The 26265-nt window shown below is 46.7% G+C and overlaps 1 protein-coding gene across 1 annotated transcript in view; it reads left to right on the forward strand.

Moving 5' to 3' along the window:
* LOC132397450 (interferon regulatory factor 3-like) overlaps positions 1-25634 on the forward strand; it is a 98248-nt gene extending 72614 nt beyond the window's left edge. Inside the window, exons 8-10 of the mRNA XM_059976267.1 lie at positions 8213-8581; positions 21590-21702; positions 23398-25634. Coding sequence (XP_059832250.1) covers positions 8213-8581; positions 21590-21702; positions 23398-23559 — 644 coding nt within the window. The 3' untranslated portion in view covers positions 23560-25634. The remainder of the gene's footprint in view (positions 1-8212; positions 8582-21589; positions 21703-23397) is intronic.
* Positions 25635-26265: the final 631 nt, after the last annotated feature.

The raw sequence follows: 26265 nt of genomic DNA on the forward strand, positions 1-26265 counted from the left end.
CCACCCAATCTCAGTGGAAAAAGCATACTTTCATTTACCCTATCTATACCCCTCAATGTTGTACACCTCTATCAAATATCACTTCAATCTTTTAAGTTCTAAAGAATACAGTCCGAACCCATGCAATCTGTCCTTGTAACTCAATTCCTCCAGACCAGCAACATCCTTGTAAGTTTTCTCTGTACTCTTTCGAACTTCCTTACGTGCTCTTGGAGGTAGGTGACCAAAACTGCACACAATACTCTAAATTGGACCTGAGCATCGTTGTATACAACTTCAACATAACATCCCATCTCCTGTACTTAATACATTCATTTATGAGGCCAGCATGCCCAAACTTTCTTTATGACCCTATCTATATGTGACACCACTTGCATTGAACTATGGACCTGTATTCCTAGATCCCTTTGTTCTTTCACATTCCTCAGTGCCCTACCGTTCTCTATATAAGATCTACCCTGGTTGGTACTACCAAAGTCCAAACCTCGCACTTGTCTGCATTAAATTCCATCTGCCATTTTTCAACCCATTTTTCCAACTGATGCAGATCCGTTTGCAAGCCATGATAGCCTTCGTCACTGTCCACTATATTCCCAGTCTTGGTGTCATCCGTAAGTTTGCTGATCCAGTTAACCACGTTATCATCCAGATCATTGATACAGATGACAAACAACAACAGACTCAGCACCAATCCCTGTGATACACCGCTGGTCACAGGCCTCCAGTCAGAGGGGCAACCCTCTGTTCTCTGATATCTTCCCCAAAACCACTGTCCAATCTAATTTACTATTTCATCCTGAATGCCAAGTGACTGAACCTTTTTGACCAGCCTCCCATGCAGGACCTTGTCAAGTGCCTTACTAAAGTCCATGTAGACAATATCCACTGCCTTGCCTTCAACTTGCTCGATAATCTATAAATAAGATTGGTTAGACACGACCTACCACGCATCAAGCCATGTTGACTATCCTTGATCAGGCCAAGTCTATCCAAATACTTACATATCTGGTCCCTTAGAATACCTTCCAATAACCTTCCCACAACTGATGTCAGAATCGCCCACCTGTAATTTCCTGGTTTTGTAAACAGCGGAACAACACTGGCTATCCTCCAATACCCTGGTAGCTCTTGTGTCACTATGTATGTTTTAAATATCTTTGCAATGGCCCTGGCAATTTCTGCACTTATCTTCCATAGGGTCGGAGGGAATATTTTGTCAGGCCTTGGGGATTTATCCACCCTGTTTTATCTCAGGGTAGCAAACACCACCTCCTCTGTAATCTGTACAGGGTCCATGAAATTGCTGCACTTTATCTCACTTCTGTTGACTCTGTGTCCTCCTGAGCAAATGCAGGTGCAGAGAATTCATTTAAGATCTCCCCCATCTCTTTTGGCCCCACACATGTATTGCCATTCTGGTCTTTTGGAGGAGCAAATACAGTATGTCCCTTGCATTACTTTTGCTCTTCAAATATTTGTAGAATATCTTTGGATTCTGCTTCACTTTGCTAGAGCAACTTCATGCCTTCTTTTAGCCGTCCTGATTTTTTTCTCAAGTGTTTTCTTGCATTTCTTGTACTCCATAAGTACCTCATTTGTTCCTACTGGACTACACCTGCTGTGCTCCTTTTTTCCCCCTTTTAGCCAGGGCCTCAATATCTCTTGAAAACCAAGAATCCCTACACTTGTTGTCTTTACCTTTTATTGCTATGTCTTATGGTCTTTTTCTGACAGGCACATACAAGCTTTGTACTCTCAAAAATTTGTTCTTGAAAGCCTCCCACTTTCCAAGTACACCTTTGCCAGATACCAGCCTGTCCTAATCCACACCTGCCAGATCCTTTCTGATACCATCAAAATTGACCTTTCTCCAATTTAGAATCTCAACCTGTGGACCATACTTATCTTTTTATGTATTTGAAACTAATGGTAATATGATCACTGGATCACAGATCAACTGAGAAGATCATTGGGGTCTCTCTTCCTGCCATTACAGACATTTACACCACACACTGCATCTGCAAAGCAAACAGCGTTATGAAGCAACACACACAAAATGCCGGTAGAACACAGCAGGCCAGGCAGCATCTATAGGGAGAAGCACTGTCGACGTTTTGGGCCGAGTCCCTTCGTCAGGACTAACCGAAAGGAAAGATAGTAAGAGATTTGAAAGTAGGAGGGGGAGGGGGAAATCCGAAATGATAAGAGAAGACCGGATGGGGTGGGGTGAAGCTAAGAGCTGGAAAGGTGATTGGCAAAAGAGATACAGAGCTGGAGAAGGGAAAGAATCATGGGACGGGAGGCCTCAGGAGAAAGAAAGGAGGAGGGAGATGGAAAACAGGCAAAGAGTGATGGGCAGACAGGGAAAAAAAGGGGGGAATAAATCAGAGATGGGGTAAGAAAGGGAGGAGGGGCATTAACAGAAGTTAGATAAGTCAATGTTCATGCCATCAGGTTGGAGGCTACCCAGCCGGTATATAAGGTGTTGTTCCTCCAACCTGAGTGTGGCTTCATCTTGACAGTAGAGGAGGCCATGGATAGACATATCAGAATGGGAATGGGACGTGGAATTAAAATCTGTGGCCACTGGGAGATCCTGCTTTCTCTGGCGGACAGAGCGTAGGTGTTCAGCGAAATGGTCTCCCGGTCTGTGTCAGGTCTCACCAATATATAAAAGGCCGCACTGGGAGCACCAGACCTGATGTATTTATTCCCCCCTCCTTTTTTTTTCTCTCTCTCTCTCTCTCTCTGCCCATCACTCTTTGCCTGTTCTCCATCTCCCTCCCCCTTTCTCCCTAGGCCTCCCGTCCCATGATCCTTTCCCTTCTCCAGCTCTGTATCCCCTTTGCCAATCACCTTTCCAGCTCTTAGCTTCACCCCACCCCCCTCCGGTCTTCTCCTATCATTTTGGATTTCCCCTTCCCCCTCCTACTTTCAAATCTCTTAGTATCTTTTCTTTAAGTTAGTCCTGATGAAGGGTCTCAGCCCGAAACGTCGACAGTACTTCTCCCTATAGATGCTGCCTGGCCTGCTGCATTCCACCAGCATTTTGTGTGTGTTGCTTGAATTTCCAGCATCTGCAGATTTCCTTGTGTTAGCATTATGAAGGACCCCACGCACCCTGCATACAAACTTTCCTCCCTCCTGCCATCTGGGAAAAGTCACCGAAGAATTCGGGCTCTCACAACCAGACCAAGCTATCAGACTCCTCAATACCCAGAGTCTGGACTGACACCAACTTACAGCAACTTACTGTGCCTATTGTCTTATTTATTATTTATTGTGATGCCTGCACTGTTTTGTGCACTTTATGCAGTCCTGGGTAGGTCTGTAGTCTAATGTAGCTTTCTCTGTGTTTTTATGTAGTTCAGTGTAGTTTTTGTATTGTTTCATGTAGCACCATGGTCCTGAAAAACATTGTCTCATTTTTACTGTGTACTGTACCAGCAATTATGGTTGAAATGACAATAGGAAGTGACTTGACTTGGATGAAAAGTGTTCCCCTGCACAAACTTCTGTTACAGATCCAGAATTGCCCTCTCTCTCATTGGGACTTCTTCCTGCTGATGAAGGAACTTCCCTGAACACATTTGACAAACTCTATTTCGTCTAGTCCTTTTACAGTATAGGTAACAATTTCCTCACATTTTCTGCACATCCCTCTGAAGATTTGCTATCTGCGTGTCCAAGTGTCTTCTAACTATTGTACCTGCCTCAACCACTTCTTCTGGCAGCTGGTTCCATACGTGGGCCATTCTCTGAGAGAAAGCCTTGCCCTTTAAAACTAGAGGGCACAGACACGAGGTGAGAATGGAAAGATTTGGACTTCCCTACCCTGAGGAAAGGATTTTATAAACCTTTAAGGCCATCCCTCAGCCTCCTCCACTCTGGGAAAGCCTTTCCTGTAACTCCAGCCCTCCAGTCTGGGTGGTGTGTTGTGAATCTTTTCTGCACTCTCTCCAGCCTAATGACATCCTTTCCTCAGCTGGGTTACTAGAATTACAAAGTTCAAAGTGTTTATAATCAAACTACATACATGTCACCATATACAACCCTGAGATTTATTTTCTTGTGGGCATTCACAATAAATCCAAGAAGCACAATAGAATCAATGAGAGACTGCACACAACAGGACAGACAGACAACCAATGTGCAAAAGACAACAAACTGCAAATGCAAATAGAAAGAGAAAAATTAGTAATAAATAAGCAAGCATAAATATTGAGAATCTGAGATGAAGAGTTCTTGAAAGTGAGTCCATGGGTTGTGGGAACAGTTCAGTGATGGGATGAGTGAAATTATCCTGTCTAGTTCAAGAGCCTGATGGTTGAAGGGTAGTGACTGCTCCTGAAGCTGGTGGTACTGGCCCTGAGGTTCCAATACCATCTTCCTCACAGCAGAAGTGAGAGGAGAGCATGGCTTGGCTGGTGGGTCTCCAGAACCCAGCGAGCAGAACTGTAGATGATATTCCAAGAGCAATCTAACAAATATTTTTCAGAACTTCACGTGGTATCCCAATTCCTGCACTTATTGTCAAGACTGAAGAAGAAACGCATATCAAAAACTTCTTCACTATCCTTCCACCTGGAACTATGTACCTGTGCCCGTAGGTGTCTGTTCTACAACCCTCCCGAGAGCCATGCTGTTTATCAAGTTAAATTCCTTCTGAATGTTCCTGTTTTCACTTCCCATTTGGTCAATATCCCATTTCTAACCTTGGACAGCCACTTACTCTGCTGACTACACCATCACCTGCAAACTTCCCACATCACCTACATGCTCATTGTGATGGTTGATGTCAGGGGGCTTGGCACTGATCCCCCATGACACACCACTGTTTATAGATCTCCAATCTGAAAAACACTTCCACCTTCCCCTTCACTCTGACAGGAGCGTGTGTGTCCAACTCCATGTCTCACTTTAAATACCTCCCACATTTCCCTTCACCTTCGAAGAGCCTTTCTCAATTGCCTTTTGTGAGTTTTCTACATGATACCTCCAAAATTAATCCTTTAAGAATTTTAATGTGGACTGGTCTGATCTTTCTTCCCATAGAGATACTGGAGACAGCAGGGTTGTGATCTGGAGCAACAATCTGAGGGAGGAGCTCAGCAGGTCAACAGCTTTGGGGGGGGGGTGCGGTTGAGGAGAACATTTCATGTTCGTTTGAAACCCTTCATCAGGAGTCATCCCACCCAAGGGTGGTGGTGAAGTGTATCAGGATATGGACATCCAACATAAGACCATAAGATATAGGAGCAGAAGTAGGCCATTTGGCCCATCGAATCTGCTCTGCCATTCAATCATGGACTGATCCAATTCTTCCAGTCATCCCCACTCTCCTGCCTTCACCCCATAACCTTTGATGCCCTGGCTAGTCAGAACCTATCTATCTCTGCCTTAAATACACCCAATGTCTTGGCCTCCACAGCCACTCATGGCAACAAATTCCACAGATTTACCACCCTCTGACTAAAGTAATTTCTCCACATTTCAGTTCTAAATGGACGTCCTTTAATCCTGAAGTCGTGCAGTCTTGACCTTGAATCACCTACCATATAACTTTGCCATATCTAATCTGTTCAGGCCTTTAACATTTAGAATGTTTCTATGCAATTTCCTCTCATTCTCCTGACCTCCAGGGAATACAGCCCAAAAGCTGCCAGAAGTTCCTCATACAGTAACCCTTTCATTCCTGGAATCATTCTCGTGAATCTTATCTGAACCTCTCCAATTTTTATACATTCTTTCTAAAATAAGGAACCCAAAACTGCACACAATACTCCCAGTGTGGTCTCATGAGTGCCTTATAGAGCCTCAACATCACATCCCTGCTCTTGTATTCTACACCTCTAGAAATGAATGCCAATATTGCATTTGCCTTCTTCACCACTGACTCAATCTGGAGGTTAACCTTTAGGGTATCTTGCACAAGGACTCCCAAGTCCCTTTGCATCTCTGCATTTTGAATTCTCTCCCCATCTAAATAATAGTCTGCCCATTTATTTCTTCCACCAAAGTGCATGACCAAACACATTCCAACGTTGTATTTCATTTGTCGCTTCTTTGCCCATTCCCCTAAACTATCTAAGTCTCTCTGGAGGGTCTCTGTTCCCTCAACTCTACCTGCTCTTCAATCTATCTTTGTATCATCGGCAAATTTAGCTACTAATCCATTAATCCCCTAGTCCAAATCATTGACATACATCATAAAAAACAGCAGCCCCAACACCGACCCCTGTGGAACTCCACTGGTAACTGACAGCCAGCCGGAATAGGATCCCTTTATTCCCACTCTCTGTTTTCTGCCGATCAGCCAATGTTCCACCCATGCTAGTAACTTCCATGTAATTCCATGGGATCTTATCTTGCTAAGCAGCCTCATGTGCGGCACCTTGTCAAAGGTCTTCTGAAAATCCAAGTACACCACATCTACTACATCTCCTTTGTCTACCCTGCTTGTAATTTCCTCAAGGAATTGCAGTTGGTTTATCAGGCAGGATCTTCCTTTCAGGAAACCATGCTGGCTTTGGCCTATCTTGTCATGTGCCTCCAGGTACTCCATAATCTCATCCCTAACTATCAATTCCAATAATTTCCCAACCACTGATGTCAGGCTAACAGGTCTATAGTTTCCTTTCTGCTGCCTCCCACCCTCCTTAAATAGTGGAGTAACATTTGCAATTTTCCAGTCATCCGGTACAATGGCAGAATCTATTGATACTTGAAAGATCATTGTTAATGCCTCCGGAGTCTGTCCAGCTATTTCCTTCAGAACCCAACGGTGCATTCCATCAGGTCCAGGAGATTTATCCACCCTCAGACCATTAAGCTTCCTGAGCACCTTCTCAGTCGTAATTTTCACCGCACATACTTCACTTCCCTGACACTCTTGAATGTCCGGTATATTGCAGATGTCTTCTACTGTGAAGACTGATGCAAAATATGCATTCAGTTCCTCTGTCATCTCTGCATCTCTCATTATAATATCTCCAGCGTCATGTTCTATTGGTTCTCTGTCTACCCTCAAACTCTCTTTTACCTTTTATATACTTAAAATAAAGCTTTAAGTAATTTCTTTGATATTAGTAGCCAGCTTTTCATAATTCATCTTTTCCTTCCTTATGACTTTATCTTAGTTTCCTTCTGCAAGTTTTTAAAAGCTTCCCAATCTTCTATCTTCCCACTAGCTTTGGCTCTGACTTCACTTATCAGCCACAGTAGTGTCTTCCATCCATTCAAAATTTTTTTCTTATTTGGAATATAGCTGTTTTCCACTTCACTTATTTTTTGCAGTAACTCTAGCCACTGCTGCTCTGCTGTCCTTGCTAGTGTCTCTTCCCAGTCAACTTTGGCCAGCTTCCCTCTCATGCCATTGTAATTTCCTTTAGTTCACTGAAATACCTACACTTTCCCTAATAAGCTGTAGGGCATCGAGCTGCAGCTCCAGATCCCTGACACGGTCTCTCAGAAGCTGCAACTTGGTGCACCTGGTGCTGATGTGGCCATCTGGGAGACAGGAAGATTCCCAGGATTCCCACAACTGTCACCCAGAGCAAAGTACTAAACGTACAGACATGTTCTTTATTCCTCCAAAAAAATGCAAGGAAAAGAAAATCGGTCCACTTCCCTTGTGGAAGCGCTAGCAGTTACCAATTCACCAGATTGCCATCAGGGAGATGCTACAAGTCCCTCACCACCAGGGCTACACACCACCACTGAGGTTTCTTTCCTGTAGCTATCCAGTTTCTCAAAAAAACCTATTAGGGTGTGATATCCCAACGGTCCCTGCACAGTATCCGTTAAATAGTCAGCGTCCATTAAATAGTCAGCATCTGTTAATGGCCTTTCCTGCTCGGCGTCCATTAAGTGGTCTTTCCTGCTCGGCGTCCATTAAGTGGCCTTTCCTGCTCGGCATCCATTAAATGGCCTTTCCTGCTCGGCATCCATTAAATGGTCTTTCCTGCATGGCTTGGTCTGTTGATTATTTTTGAGTTTCTTCATAGTTCACATTTATTTAAGTTTGGTTATTGACAATTGTGCTAATTATCGATGACTCGTGGCTGTTTGCACTATTGTTTTGGATATTGTTGGTTGCTATTGTGTTGTTATGGTATTACCTGTGTTTTGTGCTTGGCATTGAGCCACAGTTCTGGTCTGGTATGTTTCACGTACTGGCAATGAAGTGTTTCCTCTCTCCCTCTTGTTGCAGTCCCCAGTGACCTGGACATCACTATCTATTACAGAGGCAGGCAGGTCCTCCAGACCACTGTCACCAACGCCATTGGCTGCCGTCTCTACTTCCAGCAGGAGGATGAGAGTTCTGCTCACTTGCAGCAGATCCGATTCCCAGGCACAGACGACATTTCTGATTACAAGCAGAAGGACTTCACTGACCGCTTGCTGAGCAACATGGAGGGTGGTCTGCTGCTCTGGCACCGGGCCGGCGATCTGATGGCCAAACGGCTGGGCAAATGCCAGGTCTTCTGGGCTAGCGGGGATGTCGGCACCAGTGATGAGTCCCAGAAACTCAACCGCGATGTGATGACCAGGATCTTCTGTCTGAAGGATTTCATTCAGGGTGAGATGTCCACATGCCCCAAGCCAGGCTGGGAAAGGGTCTTGGCTTCCTTAGTGTTTCTGATGGGGAGGGGAGTGGGTATCTCTGGGAGAGGAGGGAATACAACACTCATTCCCTTTCTTCTTTGGTTTGGGGCAGCCCCCAGCCCTAAGTATAGATTGATGTATCAAAATCAGGTTTATTATCATTGACATATATGGTGAATTTTGTTGTTTTGTGGCGACAGTAGAGTACAAGACTTAAAAAAAAAATAATTTCCACTTCAATTCCAATACCCATGTCAGTCCGTGGCCCCCTTTTCTGCCAAGATGATGCTGCTCTTGGGTTGGAAGAACAACACCTCATTTTCTGTCCAGGTAGCCTCCAACGTGAACATTGATTTCTCCAACCTCTGATAATCTTTTCCCTCCCCCTCCCCCTTCTTCAATTCCCAACTCTGGCCTCTATCTTACCTCTTCTCCTCACCTGCCTATCACCACCCCTGGTTCCTCTCCTCCCCTTTCTCTCACTTCTCTCTACTCTCCTCTCCTATCAGATTCCTTCTTCTCCAGCCCTTCACCTTTTCCACCTATCACCACTCGGCTTCTTACTTCAGGCCCTTACCCCACCCACCTTACTTCACCTATCTCATTCTAGCTTGTCTACCTTCTCCTCCCTCCAAGAACTTATTCTGGCCTTCTCCCCCTTCCTTTCCCATCCTGATGAAGGGTCTTGGCTCCAAATGTTTAGTTCCCTCCATAGATGCTGCCCGACCTGCTGAGTTCCTCCAGCATTTTGTATGTGTTGGTCTGGATTTCCAGCATCTGCAGAATCTCTTGAGTTTTAAAAAGTCCATGTAGTGCAAAAAGAGAGTGAAATAGTGAGATGGTGTTCATGGATTCCTTGTCCATTCAGAAATCTGATGGCGGAGGAGAAGAAGCTGTTCCTGAATCGCTGAGTGTGTGTCTTCAGGCTTCTGTACCTCCTCCCTGATGGTAGTGATGAGAAGAGGGCATCCCTGGCTGATGGGGATCCTTAGTGATGGATGCTGGCGAGGCTAGTGGCCACGATGGAGCTGGTTGAGTTTATAACCCTCTGCAGTAGTGACATTGCTCGGGATCAATCCTGTCTGTTTGCACGTTCTCCCTGTGACCATGTGGGCTTCCCTCGCATACTCTGGTTTCCTCCCACATCTGAAAGACATGCTAATTAAATTTCTGCGTAGACAAGAGAGAAAAGGTTCTGTTGATGGACATGTGTAATAGAGAGCAAACTGCTGGAAGAGAGGATTGGAATTAGTTTATTACTGTCACACATACAGAGATACAGTTAAAAGCTTGTCTTGCACACATCAGATCATTACACTGTGTATTGAGGTAGAACGAGGGAAAACAGTAACAATGCAGAATAAAGTGTAACAGTTATAGAGAAAATGCAGTGTAGGCAGACAATAAGGTGTGGACCAAAAGAGGTGGATTGAGAGTCCATCTTAATGTACCAGGGAACTGTTGAGTAGTCTTGTAACAGTGGAGTGGAACCTGTCCTTCAGTCTGCTGGTACGTATTTTATGCTGGTGGGAAATGGGAGAAGAGAGCGGGTGCGGGTCTTTGAATATGCAGGCTGTTTAAATGGGACTGCACTGCAAACCTGATGGGCCAAATGGCCTCAGTTCACATTGACATCATTGAGGGAGAGGTGGGTGTAGGAGGTGGGTGGCACCAGTCTAGGCCATGTACTCTTGGTTTATCCATGAACTCCTCCCTCTTGCACCCGGAATACACTAGGTTGTGGGACTCTCGGGTCAACTGTCAAAAGCTGGAGGTGCGTACCCCCCCCCCCCACCCCAAACCCTCCTTGCTGGTTGACTGTGACAATCCTCAGCTTCTCCCACTGCCCTGAACAAAAATAAATGCCAACACCCCTACAGGGGCTTAGGCTGCCAACACAGCTTGTCAGAATCCTCGACTTGAGCCAGTCCTTCATGTTGTCCCCAGGTGTGGCAAACGAAATATAATGTTGAAAATGCATGGTTGTGCACTTCGGTAGTAGAAATAAATGTGTGGACTATTTTCTAAATGGGGAGAAAATCCAAAAATCTGAGATGCAAAGGGACTTGGGAGTCCTTGTGCAGAACACCCTAACGGTCAACTTGCAGGATGAGTCAGTGGTGGGTGAGGAAAGCAAATGCCATGTTTGCATTCATTTCAAGAGGTCTTGGATACAAGAGCAGAGAAGCTTTATAGACAATAGACAATAGGTGCAGAAGTAGACCATTCGGCCCCTCGAGTCTGCACCGCCATTCTGAGATCATGGCTGATCATTCACTATCAATACCCAGTCCAGAGGTTGATTGGGCTCCTTATCTTAGAAGAGATGTGCTGGCTTTAGAGAGGGTCCATAGGAGGTTCACAAGGATGATTCTGGGAATGAAAGGGATATCATATAAGGAACATTTAATGGTTCTGGGTCTGTACTCACTGGAATTTAGGAGGATGGGGGGAGGGGATCTCATTGAAACCTTTCGAATGCTGAAAGGCCTAGACAGAGTAGATGTGGAAAGGATGTTTCCTATGGTGGGAGAGTCTAGGATAAGAGGACGCAACCTCAGAATAGAGGGGTATCCATTCAAAACAGATGCAGAGAAATTTCTTTAGCCAGTGGGTGGTGAATTTGTGGAATTTGTTGCCACAGGCAGCTGTGGTGGCCAGATCATTGAGTGTATTTAAGACAGAGGTTGAGAGGTTCTTGATTGGACATGGCATCAAAGGTCACAGGGAGAAGGCTGGGAAATGGAGTTGAGGAGGAGAGGGAAAAAAGGATCAGCCATGATTGACTTGTGGAGCAGCCTAATTCCGCTCCTATGTCTTATGGTCTTATTGAGGCTATATTACAGGCCTCCAAACAGTCCTAGGAATTTAGAGGAACAACCTTGTAGAGAGATCAGACTGTTGCAAGATACATAAAGTTGTTATAGTAGGTGATTTTAACTTGCCACATATTGACGGGGACTTACTGTAAAAAGACTAGATGGGATAGAATTTGTCAAATGTGTTCAGGAACATTTCCTTAATCAGTCTCAATGAGAGCATACAATACTTGATCTGCTACTAGAGAGTGAGACGGCAGATGACAGAAGATCGAGTAGGGGAACACTTTGCATCCAGTGATCACAGTGCCATTAGTTTCAATATAAATATGCAAAAAAAATAGGTCTGATCTGAGGGTTGAGATTCTAAATTGGAAAGAAGACCGATTTTGATGGTATCAGAAAGGATCTGTACAGTGGGACAAATGTGCATTCTGCAAAGATGCACTTGATTATCCTTCAAAAGTGAAATGTAGCGAGTACAAAGCTTGTATGTGCCTGTCAGAATACAGAGCAAGGATGACAAGTGCAGGGAACCTTGGCTTTCAAAAGATATTGAGGCCCTGATTAAGGAAAAAAGGTGTGTAGCAGGTATAGGCAGTTAGGAACAAATGAGGTGCTTATGGAGTATAAAAAATGCAAGAGAATACTTAAGAAAGAAACCAGGCACGCTAAAAGAAGGCACGAGATTGCCCTAACAGACAAGGTGAAGGAGAATCTTAAGAGATTCTATGGATATGTTAATGGCAAAAGGATTGCGAAGGACAAAATTGGTCCTCTGGAAGATCAGAATGGTAATTCATGTGTATTTGTTCAGGAAATGGATACAGAAGTGAGGCAAGTGGCATCAACTTCATGGACACTATGAGGACCTTTTGGATCTCAACCAAATTAGGTGAATAAGTCCTCAGAGCCTGATAAGGTGTTCCCTCGGACTCTGCGGGAGACAAGATTCAGTTGCTCAGCATTTAAGATGAGGTAGTAAATTGGATTAGACACTGGGTTTCTTGGAGAAGCCGGAGAATGGTAGTGGATGGTTGTCTGTCTGACTGAAGACCTGTGACTAGCGGTGTGCGTCAGTGATCAGTCCATTGTTGTTGGTCATCTGTATCAACAATTTGGATGATAAGGTGATTAACTGGATCAGCAAATTTGCAGATGGCTCCAAGATCGAGGAAGACTTATAATAGCCTGCAGCAGGATCTGGCCCAGCTGGGAAAATGGGCTGAAAAATGGCAGATGGAATTTAATGTAGACAAGTGCAAGATATTGTATTTTGGTAGGATCAGTCAGGACAGCTCTTACACAGTGAATGCTAGGGCACTGACGGGTGCTGTAGAGGAAAGGAATCTGGAAGTATGGGTTCGTAATTCATTGGAAGCGGCATTACAGATAGACGGTCATAAAGAAAGCTTCTGTCACATTGGCCTTCATAAATCAAAGTATTGAGTACAAGAGTCAGGATGACATGTTGAAGTTGTATAAGATATTTGAGGCCTAATTTGAAGTACAGGTGCGCCCCTCCCCCCTCCCCCCCACAAAGGTAGAGCTTTCCTGTGAAACTTTTCTTAAGCCGAAATGGCATAAAGTGAAGAACCATTAACTTATTTGGGAAACATTTTCGTAAAAGCGAAAATCCTCTTTGTAATGTGAAAACAGGTTACCAATATACCGGTAGGTCTTTTGTAAAAGTGAAGTGGCGTAAAGCGGGGGACACCTGTATTGTGCTCGGCTTTGATCACCTACCAAAGCCTACACGACGCCTACACAGAAAATTTATAAGGATGTTGCTGGGTCTGGAGGAACTGAGTTATAAGGAAAGATTGATTAGGTTAGGACTTTATATCTTAGAATGAAGAAGATTGAGAGGAAATTCGATGGAGGTATATAGAATTATGAGGGGTTAGATAGGATAAATACAAGCAGTTTTTTTTCAACAGAGATAGGGTAGAACTACAACCAGAGCTCATGGGTTAAGGAGGAAATGTGAGAAGTTTAAGACCATAAGATAGAGGAGGAAAATTAGGCCATTTGGTCCATTGAGACTGCTCCACCATTTCATCATATTTGATCCAATTTTCCCCTCAGCCCCAATCTCCTGCTTTCGCTCTGTACCCTTTCATGACCTGACCAATAAAGAATCAATCAACCTTTGCCTTCAATATACATAAAGTCTTGGCCTCCACAGCTGCCTGTGGCAAAGAATTCCACAGATTCACCACTCTCTGGCTAAAGAGTTCCTCCTCATCTCTTCGAAAAGGATACCCCTCTGTTATGAGGCTGTGTCCTCTGGTCTTCGACTCTTCCACCATAGGAACCATCCTCTCCACATCCACTCTATCAAGGCCTTTCACCATTTGATAGGTTTCAATGAGGTCACCCCTCATTCTTCTGAATGCCAGTGAATACAGGCCCAGAGCCATCAAACACTCTTCATATGACAAGCCATTCAATCCTGGGATCATTTTCATGAACCTTCTTTGAAACATATCCAGTTTCAGCCCATCTTTTCTAAGATAAGGTGCCCAAAATTGCTCTCAGTACTCCAAGTGGGGCCTCACTAGTGCTTTATAAAGTCTCAACATTACTTCCTTGCTTTTATATTCTAGTCCTCTTGAAATGAATGCTAACATTGCATTTATCTTCCACACCACAGACTCAACCTGCAAATTAACCTTCAGAGAATCTTGACAAGGACTCCCAAGTCCCTTTACACCTCAGTTTTTTGTGTTTTCTCTCCATTTAGAAAATAATCAACCCTTTCATTTCTTCTCTCAAAGTGCGTGATCATACATTTCCCCACATTGTATTCCATCTGCTGCTACTTTGCCCATTTTCCTAATCTAAATCCATCTGTAGCCTCTTTACTTCCTCAAAACTACCCGCCCCTCCATCTGTCTTCATATCGTCTGCAAACTTTGCAAAAAAGCCTTCGATTCCATCATCCAAATCATTGACATATAATGTAAAAAGAATCAGTCCCAACACAGACCCCTGTGAAACACCACTAGTCACCAACAACCAACCAGAAAAGGCTCTCTTTATTCCCACTCTTTGCTTCCTGCACTGTTTTATCCATGTTAGAATCTTTCCTGTAATACCATGGGCTCATAGTTTGCGAAGCAGCCTTGTGTGGCACCTTGTCAAAAGCCTTCTGAAAGTTGAAGTATACAACATTAACCAATTCTTCTTTGTCTATCCTGCTTGTTACTACTTCAAACAATTCCAACAGATTTGTCAGGTAAGATTTTCCCTAGAGGAAACCATGCAGACTATGGCCTATTTTATTACATGCCTCCAAGTACCTTGAGACCTCAACCTTAGTAGTGGAAAGATGTTGGAGTCGATCATTGAGGTCAGACTAACTGGTCTATAATTTTCCTTTCTTCTACCTCTCTCCCTTCTTGAAGAGTGGAGTGATCTATGCAATTTTCCAGTCTTCCGGAACCATTCCAGAATCTTGTGATCATTACTAATTCCTCCATGATCTCTTCAGCCACCTCTTTCAGAACTGTAAGGTGTTCACCATCTGGTCCAGGTGACTTATCTACCTTCTGTTAAGTATACATGACTAACGCTCGTAAGAAACTGTTCTGAGAAAGTGCCCTGCCCCAGTTAAGCAGTATAGCGTTCCAAATGAATGAAGGGAATCCTAAATATTTTCTCAATTAGTTCTTTAGGTGTTGTCCCAAATAAGCTGCTGCCTTAGTTAAACAGAATCCACTATATTTAATCTTTAATCTTTAAAAATAAGCCGTGATTGAATGGTGGAGATGACTTAATGGGCTGAGTGGCCTAACTGCTCCTCTGTTTTGCAGTCTGTTGTGATGCCAGGATGTTGAGTGTATGAGGTAGACTCCGGTACTGAGTGAGGTTGTGATGCCAGGACGTTGGGTGTATGGGGTAGACTCGGGTACTGAGTGAGGTTGTGATGTTGGGTGTATGGGGTAGACTCGGGTATATATGAAGAGAAAATCAAAGAAAAGGCGCCAAACTTATCAAAGTCCAAACCACTTCGTGCACAGCCATTGGAGCTCAATTTCTGAAGTCTTCTGGCCACCATTCGATCCCCTCCGAACTCCTCGACTCGGAGCTCAGAACCCTCCGAACTCCTCGACTCTCCAAACATCTCAGGACCCTCCGAGTGGTCAACCAAGCACATATAGCTTCATCCCCCCCCCCCCTCCTCGGAGAATCTCCTGGCCTCGGACCCCCCTTTGGGGTCCGATCCTCGCCCAGCTTAGAGCATTGCGTCCTCTCTCTCGACCCCCTCGTGCCGATCTGCCCAAAAGCCCGTCAACAAAAGCTTACAGACTCAGAAGAAAGAACATTAATCCCCATTTGGTTTACAAAGGAATACCATTCTCGTTATCAGTAAATTAGCATTCCTGCTAGTTAACAAAAGGAAACCCTTTCCCAACAGTAACAAAGAAAAAAAAAGAAACCCCCTTTACACACTTCCTCCACCAAATAAAAGTCATGTCCTCATGACTACTAAATAACTCGCCACCTTTCCTGCCAACACACCGTAACCCAAGCACAAACAGTGACATCTCCTCCCCACACAGTAACCCTCAGGCGCTACTTAGGCCAACTATCTGGGAGTTCCCTAACCCTTCTGAGGCCTCCGTACCCCCTCACCTAAACCCTTCAGGCTCGGACACAACTGGGGATACCTTGGGCCACCTACCAACTCCTCTCTCAACCTCTCACTCATGCCCCACACTGCACACAGCTAACCCTCCCCGCTACACCTGACTCAATGGGAGAAGGGCCAAAGGTCTCTTCCTCAATCGAGGGAAAGTCAGCAAAAGGCAGCATGTACCACACATCCAGCACATCATCCATCGAATCTGTATTCTTCCTCATTCCTGAGATCGGTAGCTGCTGTTTGATCTTCTCCAAACGGAAACACGTGGCCTGCACTGCTCCCGCAGTCTCTTCAGCCTCCTGTTCAGTATTCACTGCACTTCTCTCCAGCTTTTTCTTCCTCATGACTTCTTCCAGATCAACTTTCAGATTTTGCACTTCTTTTGAACTGTCGATGGTCATCTTCAGGTTCCCTTCAAGCTTCCGCTTCTCTCTTCTGAGATTCGTCTGTAATTTCTTCACCTCCGCAAACTCCCCTCTCCGGGTTCTCAGTTTGCTATTACCCTCAGTCAGACAACTTTCTTCATTCTCTCCAACTTGTAAGTCTTCCGAATGGTTCCAGATCACTTTCTCCAGTCTCTCCGTCTTCATTTCAAACTTGATTCCGTAGAGACAGTCACTCACGAGCTGCGACCTTCGCCAGCCCTGGCACGTGTCCCGAAAACACTTTAACTCGGTAGTTCTCAGCTGCTCCTGCAACAACCTCACTTCATATTCTCCTGAGGCAAATCCAAACACCAAGAGATCATCCACATACACCAAAACTCCAAACGCCTCCACATCCCCTATGGTCTTCCACCTGCCCCGCAGGAAGGTTGCAAGGGCTCCAGATATGCCCTGTGGCATCTTTTCGGACCCGAAGACTCCTAGGGAATTTATAACGGCCATCTTCTCCTTGTCGGCCCCACTCATCGGGATCTGGCAACATCCACTCCTCCGATCCAGCACCTTAAACCACATCGCACCACTCAGACAGGCCATCGCCTCTCCGGCCCTCAGGGCCATATTCTGGTCACTGACAGTGCGCCTCTTCAACGCAATACAATCCACACACACGCTGCCTACGTCTTCCATGGCTGTCGGGGCCAGTCGCTGCAACCTCTCTCTCTCCGAGGTGTCTTCAGCAGTCAACTCCGCTCCCTCGTGGTATTTCGCAGCGTCCACTAAGAGGGTCTCACCCTCAGATACTTCCCCCAGGCCGTACCGCCACTGGCTCTTGTTTGAATTCGGTATTGGCCCAATGCTGCTACACACGTCCACACAAGCAGCTCGAAACTCTGGGTGCATCGACAACGCCTCCAAACAACGCTCACCCGCCTCCTCCGGACAGGCCCCCAAGCTCACCAACAGGATACTGGTTCTCTCTAGAACAGAAACGCTGCCCGTCTCAACAGGGTCCGGACACATCAGCATTAACGATTCATGAACTTCAGTCTTCTCCACATTTGCCTCCAAGAACTCCATTTTCACTGACCATCAACCGTCGTCTGGATAATCACCGGCACTGGTACCCCGAATCTCCAGTGTCCTCAATGTCGTCAAGGGTAAATGCTTCCAATAACGGTTATGAAACAAACTGTACAGCAACTTAACCGGCGCCCCGGTGCCGAGGATGGCTTTAACTTGACTTCCATCCATCCGTAACAACACCTGTGCGCATGGCCCCTCTAAGCCTTCAGGAATAGGGTCTGCTCCTTTCGGGAGTTCCTTGGTACATTGCTGGGAACGTGCTCCCCCAGAGACCCCAAGCCGTTCCCCCATTGGGCCTCCTCTCAGTTTCCCGACACCTCTCGAATCAACGGAACAACTGATCCCCTTGACAGATCCCCTTGGCACCACAAGCAATTTATCTGCCCCCCTAGGCAAAAAGGGATACCCTAAAAACTTCCCACCAATCTCCTGCCACGGATATGATAAGCCCCCCAGCTGCGGCATTTGACTTACAGTCGAACCACACGCATTTTCCCACACTTTCCCAGAACTGGCAGCGGTCACTTCGAGGTAATTGCGCCCAACAGTTCTAACAAAGTCACCAGCCCGTCTACTCAAACTTTCAACCCGTCCCTGTCGCTTTCCCTCAGCCAAGCACTGCCACTCACCCAACAACTGAGGGGTCCGCTCCGCCCACGCCTCCGCCCCTTTAGGGCTGGACATTATTCCAACAACCAGGCGGAGCCCACCGCTGCTGAAACATCCCAACCTGTCACTCCTCACTCTCCAAACAGTACGGACAACCCATGGTCCCACCACCATTTCGTCAGCACTAGTCGGAACTCGAACAACGACCTCCAGGCTACCAACAGCAGCCACCCCACCCAACACACACGCAGCGATAACCAGCAATCGCACACCCACAAAGGCACATCAGCTCTTCGCCGCAGACACAATTTAAAGAGGGTGATCACACAGCTTCCACAGAAATCAATCCCGGACGAGCCCCCACAATGTAACTCCCTGGGTCTCCTCAGGCTCGCTCAGCTCGTTCTCGTCTAGGGGGAGCAGCCTTCGGCCCCGCCAAACTGGGTAATCAGCTGGTGTGGCTGCTGTGTGATGTCCCCGCCTCGCCCAAAAACAGACAGTACACCATATGCGATTAAATGAGTACAATTTATAAAGGTTACTATAACTAAGTGATTAATAACGATACAGTATATGTGAAGAGAAAATCAAAGAAAAGGCGCTAAACTTATCAAAGTCCAAACCACTTCGTGCACAGCCGTTGGAGCTCAATTTCTGAAGTCTTCTGGCCACCATTCGATCCCCTCCGAACTCCTCGACTTGCAGCTCAGGACCCTCCGAACTCCTCGACTCTCCAAACAGCTCAGGACCCTCCGAGTGGTCAACCAAGCACATCTAGCTTCATCCCCCCCCCCCGGAGAATCTCCCGGCCTCGGACCCCCCTTTGGGGTCCGATCCTCGCCCAGCTTAGAGCATTGCGTCCTCTCTCTCGACCCCCTCGCGCCGATCTGCCCAAAAGCCCGTCAACAAAAGCTTACAGACTCAGAAGAAAGAACATTAATCCCCATTTGGTTTACAAAGGAATACCATTCTCGTTAACAGTAAATTAGCATTCCTGCTAGTTAACAAAGGGAAACCCTTTCCCAACAGTAACAAAGAAAAAAAAAGAAACCCCCTTTACAGGTGTGTGGGGTAGACTCGGGTACTGAGTGAGGTTGTGATGCCAGGATGTTGGGTGTATGGGGTAGACTCGGGTACTGAGTGAGGTTGTGATGCCAGGATGTTGGGTGTATGGGGTAGACTCGGGTACTGAGTGAGGTTGTGATACCAGGATGTTGGGTGTATGGGGTAGACTCGGGTACTGAGTGAGGTTGTGATGCCAGGATGTTGGGTGTATGGGGTAGACTCGGGTACTGAGTGAGGTTGTGATGCCAGGATGTTGGGTGTATGGGGTAGACTCGGGTACTGAGTGAGGTTGTGATACCAGGATGTTGGGTGTATGGGGTAGACTCGGGTACTGAGTGAGGTTGTGATGTTGGGTGTATGGGGTAGACTCGGGTACTGAGTGAGGTTGTGATGCCAGGATGTTGGGTGTATGGGGTAGACTCGGGTACTGAGTGAGGTTGTGATGTTGGGTGTATGGGGTAGACTCGGGTACTGAGTGAGGTTGTGATGCCAGGATGTTGGGTGTATGGGGTAGACTTGGGTACTGATCGAGGTTGTGATGTTGGGTGTATGGGGTAGACTCGGGTACTGAGTGAGGTTGTGATGTTGGGTGTATGGGGTAGACTCGGGTACTGAGTGAGGTTGTGATGTTGGGTGTATGGGGTAGACTTGGGTACTGATCGAGGTTGTGATGTTGGGTGTATGGGGTAGACTCGGGTACTGAGTGAGGTTGTGATGTTGGGTGTATGGGGTAGACTCGGGTACTGAGTGAGGTTGTGATGTTGGGTGTATGGGGTAGACTCGGGTACTGAGTGAGGTTGTGATGCCAGGATGTTGGGTGTATGGGGTAGACTCGGGTACTGAGTGAGGTTGTGATGTTGGGTGTATGGGGTAGACTCGGGTACTGAGTGAGGTTGTGATGTTGGGTGTATGGGGTAGACTCGGGTACTGAGTGAGGTTGTGATGTTGGGTGTATGGGGTAGACTCGGGTACTGAGTGAGGTTGTGATGTTGGGTGTATGGGGTAGACTCGGGTACTGAGTGAGGTTGTGATGTTGGGTGTATGGGGTAGACTCGGGTACTGAGTGTGGTTGTGATGTTGGGTGTATGGGGTAGACTCGGGTACTGAGTGAGGTTGTGATGTTGGGTGTTTGGGGTAGACTCGGGTACTGAGTGAGGTTGTGATGCCAGGATGTTGGGTGTATGGGGTAGACTCGGGTACTGAGTGAGGTTGTGATGTTGGGTGTATGGGGTAGACTCGGGTACTGAGTGAGGTTGTGATACCAGGATGTTGGGTGTATGGGGTAGACTCGGGTACTGAGTGAGGTTGTGATGTTGGGTGTATGGGGTAGACTTGGGTACTGAGTGTGGTTGTGATACCAGGATGTTGGGTGTATGGGGTAGACTCGGGTACTGAGTGAGGTTGTGATGCCAGGATGTTGGGTGTATGGGGTAGACTCGGGTACTGAGTGAGGTTGTGATGTTGGGTGTATGGGGTAGACTTGGGTACTGAGTGTGGTTGTGATACCAGGATGTTGGGTGTATGGGGTAGACTCGGGTACTGAGTGAGGTTGTGATGCCAGGATGTTGGGTGTATGGGGTAGACTCGGGTACTGAGTGAGGTTGTGATGCCAGGATGTTGGGTGTATGGGGTAGACTCGGGTACTGAGTGAGGTTGTGATGTTGGGTGTATGGGGTAGACTCGGGTACTGAGTGAGGTTGTGATGCCAGGATGTTGGGTGTATGGGGTAGACTCGGGTACTGAGTGAGGTTGTGATGTTGGGTGTATGGGGTAGACTCGGGTACTGAGTGAGGTTGTGATGTTGGGTGTATGGGGTAGACTCGGGTACTGAGTGAGGTTGTGATGTTGGGTGTATGGGGTAGACTCGGGTACTGAGTGAGGTTGTGATGTTGGGTGTATGGGGTAGACTCGGGTACTGAGTGAGGTTGTGATGTTGGGTGTATGGGGTAGATTCGGGTACTGAGTGAGGTTGTGATGTTGGGTGTATGGGGTAGACTCGGGTACTGAGTGAGGTTGTGATGCCAGGATGTTGGGTGTATGGGGTAGACTCGGGTACTGAGTGAGGTTGTGATGTTGGGTGTATGGGGTAGACTCGGGTACTGAGTGAGGTTGTGATGTTGGGTGTATGGGGTAGACTCGGGTACTGAGTGAGGTTGTGATACCAGGATGTTGGGTGTATGGGGTAAACTCGGGTACTGAGTGAGGTTGTGATGCCAGGATGTTGGGTGTATGGGGTAGACTCGGGTACTGAGTGAGGTTGTGATGTTGGGTGTATGGGGTAGACTCGGGTACTGAGTGTGGTTGTGATGTCAGGATTTTGAGCGTATGGGGTAGACTCGGGTACTAATCAAGGTTGCTTCTTGTTGCAGGCATAGTTCAGTTTACTGAGCATAGAGTCAGGGCACCGCCATGTGCTATCTTCCTGTGCTTTGGTCAACACTTCGCGGGGAGTGAGCAAAGCAAGAAGCTCATTCTGGTTAAGGTAAGGATGATTTTCACCTATCCATCAGGGATTCCTTGCATAAATCACCAATGAAAGGCTGGAATTATAAAACTTACACAGAGCAGCTGGGGAATAATGGATTTGGGATAGGAGGAGTCTTAGAAACACAGAAACATAGAAAACTACTGCACAATACCGGCCCTTTGGTCCACAAAGTTGTGTCAAACTTGTCCCTACCTTAGAAATTACTGGGCTTACCTATAGCCGTCTATTTTTCTAAGCTCTATGTACCTATCTAAAAGTCTCTTATAAGACCCTATCATATCCACCTCCACCACCGTTACTGGCAGCCCAATCGACGCACTCACCACTCTCTAAGTAAAAAAACTTACCCGACATCTCCTCTGTACCTACTCCCCAGCACCTTAAACCTGTGTCCTCTTGTAGCAACTATTTCAGCCCTTGGGGAAAAAGCCTCTGACTATCCACATGATCAATGCTTATCATCATCTTATATACCTCTATCAGGTCACCTCTCATCCTCCTTTGCTCCAAGGAGAAAAGGCTGAGTTCACTCAAACTGTTTTCATAAGGCCTGCTCCCCAATCCAGGCAACATCCTTGTAAATCTCCCCCTAACCCTTTCTATGGTTCCTGTAGTGGGGCAACCAGAACTCAGCACAGTACTCCAAGGGGGGTCTCACTAGGGTCCTGTACAGCTGGAACATGACCTCTCGGCTCCTAAATTCAATTCCATGATTGATGAAGGCCAATACACCGTACACCTTCTCAACCACAGAGCGCAGCACATGAGCTTTGGCACATGGTAAGGAGCTTTAAAGGCATCGGTCAGCATATTGAGAGTGGCTTTGGCCTCTTTATCTAAGAAAAGATGTGCTGCCATTGGAGACAGACCAGAGGGGGTTCGCAAGAATGATTCCAGGAATGAAAGACTTAACATAACTCTAGGCCTGTACTTGCTGGAGTATAGAAAAATGAGGGAGGTTTCAATGAAATCCCATTGAAAATTGAAAGACCTTGATAGAGTGGATAGGAGCAGAATAAGCTCATCAAGTCTGTTCCTCCATTCCATCATGGCTGATTTATTATCCTGCTCAATCTCAATCCCATTCTGAAGTGTTGCATAATCGAGAACCTATCTGCCTCCACTTTTAAATGGACCCAGACTTGCTCTCCACAGCCATCAGTGGCCACGAATTCCACAGATTCTCCACCCTCAAGCTGAAGAAATGGATGTCCCTTATTCTGAGGCTGTGCCCTCTGGTCTTAGACTCTCCCACTCTCGGAAACATCCACTCAATCTCGGCCCCTCAATGCTCAATAGGTTTCAGTGAGGTTTCCTTCCTTGTTCTTCTGAACTCCAGCAGGTACAGGCACAGAACTATCAAACGTTCCTCCTACAACCATTTCCTCTGGCAGCTCATTCCATGTACACTCCATCCTCTGGAACCTAGAACACTACAGGCCCTTCGGCCCACAATGCTGTGCCAATCTTTTAATCTACCCTGAGATCGAACTTATCCTCCTCTCCTACGTTACCTTCCATTTATCTGTCATCCATGTGCCTATCCAGGAGTCTCTTAAATGTCCCTAATGTATCTGCCTTTGGCACTTACCAATCTGCCCACAACAATGCCTGGAGCTGGGGTGGGGTGTTGAGTGTGGGAGAACAACGGTGCCTGATCTTCCCTTTTGGCTGTTGTTGAACTGACAGGTGGTCCCCAAAGTTTGTGAGTTCCTCACTGAGATTGCTCACCAAGGCGGCGCCTCGTCACTGAACAGCGAGAATGCCAGCTTGCAGATCTCTAACGCAGCATCAGTGGACAGCCTGTACGCCCTGCTCCAGGAGATTGAAGACATGGAGGTGGACCTGTAATCAAGTTTAGAACTTGCCTCAGCACTGAGCCTGGGGCCACCATTTTGTTACTGGTTCAGCGCCGGCCTCTGCTGTCCGCCAGCCGCCTTTGACTCTAGGGCAGGCCGGGATGTGAGGGAGCTCTGCCTGATCTACGTTCTGGAGGGTCAGCTCCCGAACCCCCCCCCCCCCCCCAGTCCCCTGCGGACTCCCTGCAACCCCTGGGCAGGCAGGCAGGTGTGTGAGGGAGCTCTGCGTTCTGCTGAACTTCTGTGTCTGCCCCACAGCTCCCTAGGGACCCTTGCAACCCTCTGGCAGTTGGCCTGCGCAGGTTCCCCTCTCACTGCTGTGGCAGTGCTGTTCTCCGGTGAGCTGTATGGATCATTCAGATGGTAAGAAGGGCAGTCTTGATCCTCGCTTTGGCCTGAGCTTGCCCAGCTGTGCCACTTTGCCGACTGTGGTGCAGACATTTTGCAGGAGACCAGCTTCGTCTCATGTCTGTCTCTCCCGTGGATGATCTGGGCAAGATCTGGAGCCTGGTGTGAGTTGACTGTCCACCAAGACCTACAGAGATGGAAGTGGACACCTCGGTTCACATTCCACCACTTTTCAAAACATTTATTAAAATCCAGGAAGCAAAGTTTCCAGCATCTCTTTAATTCAACCATCTGGTTTAAGGCTTTGAGCCTGCCTCTGTGACAGAGGGGAGGGGGGAGATGAGCACGCTATGGTGACAAGGGATTTGTTAGACGAGTGGACGGGAGGTTCTGTGGGTGAGAACAAGATTCCCGGATGGTATGTTGTCTCCTGGATGTCAGGGCCCAGGATATCTCGGATTGAGTATTTTAAAATGGAAGGGTGAACAGCCGAGGATATGGTCCATGTAGGTACCAAAGAAATGGGTAGAAGAGTGACGAGGTTCTGCTTAGGAGTTAGGTGCTAAATTAAAGGACAGGACCTCCAGGGTTGTGATCTCAGGATTGCTACACGTGCCATGTACTGGTGAGGCCAGATCTGGGAAGATTATACAGTTTAACACGACTCTAGGGAGATGGTGTAGGAGGGAGGGCGTAAGATTTTTGGATCATTGTGCTCTCTTGCAGGGAAGGTGAGACCTGTACACAACCCTGATCTGAAAGGGGACTGATAACCTAGCAGGAAGGTTTCCTAATGCTGCATGGTAGGGTTTAACCTAGAGTTGCAGGGGGATGGGAACCAGATTGCCAGAACAGATAGTGGAGAGGTTGAGAAGACAGATTTGGTAAGACCGCAGACAAAGTCAGGAATTGAAACGTTAAGCATGGTGCGACCAGTGTCCTGAGCTGTGCGTATTTCAATTTGAAGAGTATTTTAGGAAAGACGAGTGAGCTCGGGGCGCGGATCGACATCTGGAATTATGACATTGTAGCTATTAGTAAGACTTGGTTGTAGGAGGGGCAGGACTGGCAGCTCAATAATCCATAGGATCCATTGTTTTAGACGTGACAGAGCAGGAGGGATTAAAGGAGGAGGGGCGGTGTCACGGCAGTGTCCCATTGGGACAGACTGGAGAGGTATTATGGGTGGAACTGAGAAATAAGAAAGGTAGGACCATGTTAATGGGCTATATGACAGACCACCCAACAGTCCTAGGGATTTAGAGGAACAAGTTTGTAGAGAGATCACAGACTGTTGCAAGAAACAAGGTTGTTATGGTAGGTGATTTTTAACTTTTCACATACTGACTGGGAATCTCGTACTGTGTGTAATGCCCTGGTAAAGGTTTCACTGCTAATTATTGTTAGAGATGAGGCTGCTTTGGGATGTGTGCCATCCAATCAGAAGAGAAAGCTGGGGAGCAGGTTTTTTTGCCTAACACTGGTAGGAGTCTTGATCTTTGTTCTGCGAGAGATGAGAGAACCGGTTGTAAGATTTGATCCGGAGGGGACTGTGATTCGATTGATCCAAGGTGCGGGAGTCTGCTGGGGATCGGTGAATATGATTTCTGGAAGATTAGAGGTCCAACCTGTGCACTGTTTAATTATAATGTCCTTTTTTGTTTTTTTTTCTTTTCTCTATTATTTGGTTAAGTTAATATTCATAAATATATTTCCTTATGTGTGGTGTGCAGTCTGTTATTTCCTGTGACTAGCTGTAACAGGGCAGCAAATCACGCAGACCGGGATATGCCATTCTCACGGATTCGACGGGACTGGAGTGTGTATAACCGAAACACACGAGGCTGGTGAAAGGTGGGTTTCTTGGCGCTGAGTTGGGAGACTGCCAGCAAGGGCTAACAAGTCGTGTCCTGAGACAGCTTGGGAGAAAGGGAGTTTCATGTAAAAGGACTAGATGGGAGAGAGTTTGTCAAAAGTGTTTAGGAAAGTTTCCTTCATCAGTACATGGAAGTCCCAATGAGAGAGCGTGCAATACTGGATCTGCTGTTAGGAAATGAGACAGGGCAGGTGGCAGCAGTGTGTGTAGGGAAACGTTTTGCATTTAGTGACCACAATGCCTTTAGTTTCAAAGTAAAAATGCAAAAAGGTAGGTGTGGTCAGCAGGTTAAAATACTAAATTGGAGAAAGACCACACCTATCTTTTTGCATATTTACTATTAAACTTACGGCACTGTGGTCAGTACTGTCACCTGCCCTGTCTCAGGGGCTGTAGGAAGGATGGGCAACCTAGCTCTGGCACCATGGTTTGGGGGGAGGGGTTAAAGAGAAGAGAAATGTAGTAGTGATTGGG

This window comes from Hypanus sabinus, chromosome 7 (assembly GCF_030144855.1).
Source record: "Hypanus sabinus isolate sHypSab1 chromosome 7, sHypSab1.hap1, whole genome shotgun sequence".
In the NCBI taxonomy this organism is placed as follows: Eukaryota; Metazoa; Chordata; class Chondrichthyes; order Myliobatiformes; family Dasyatidae; genus Hypanus; species Hypanus sabinus.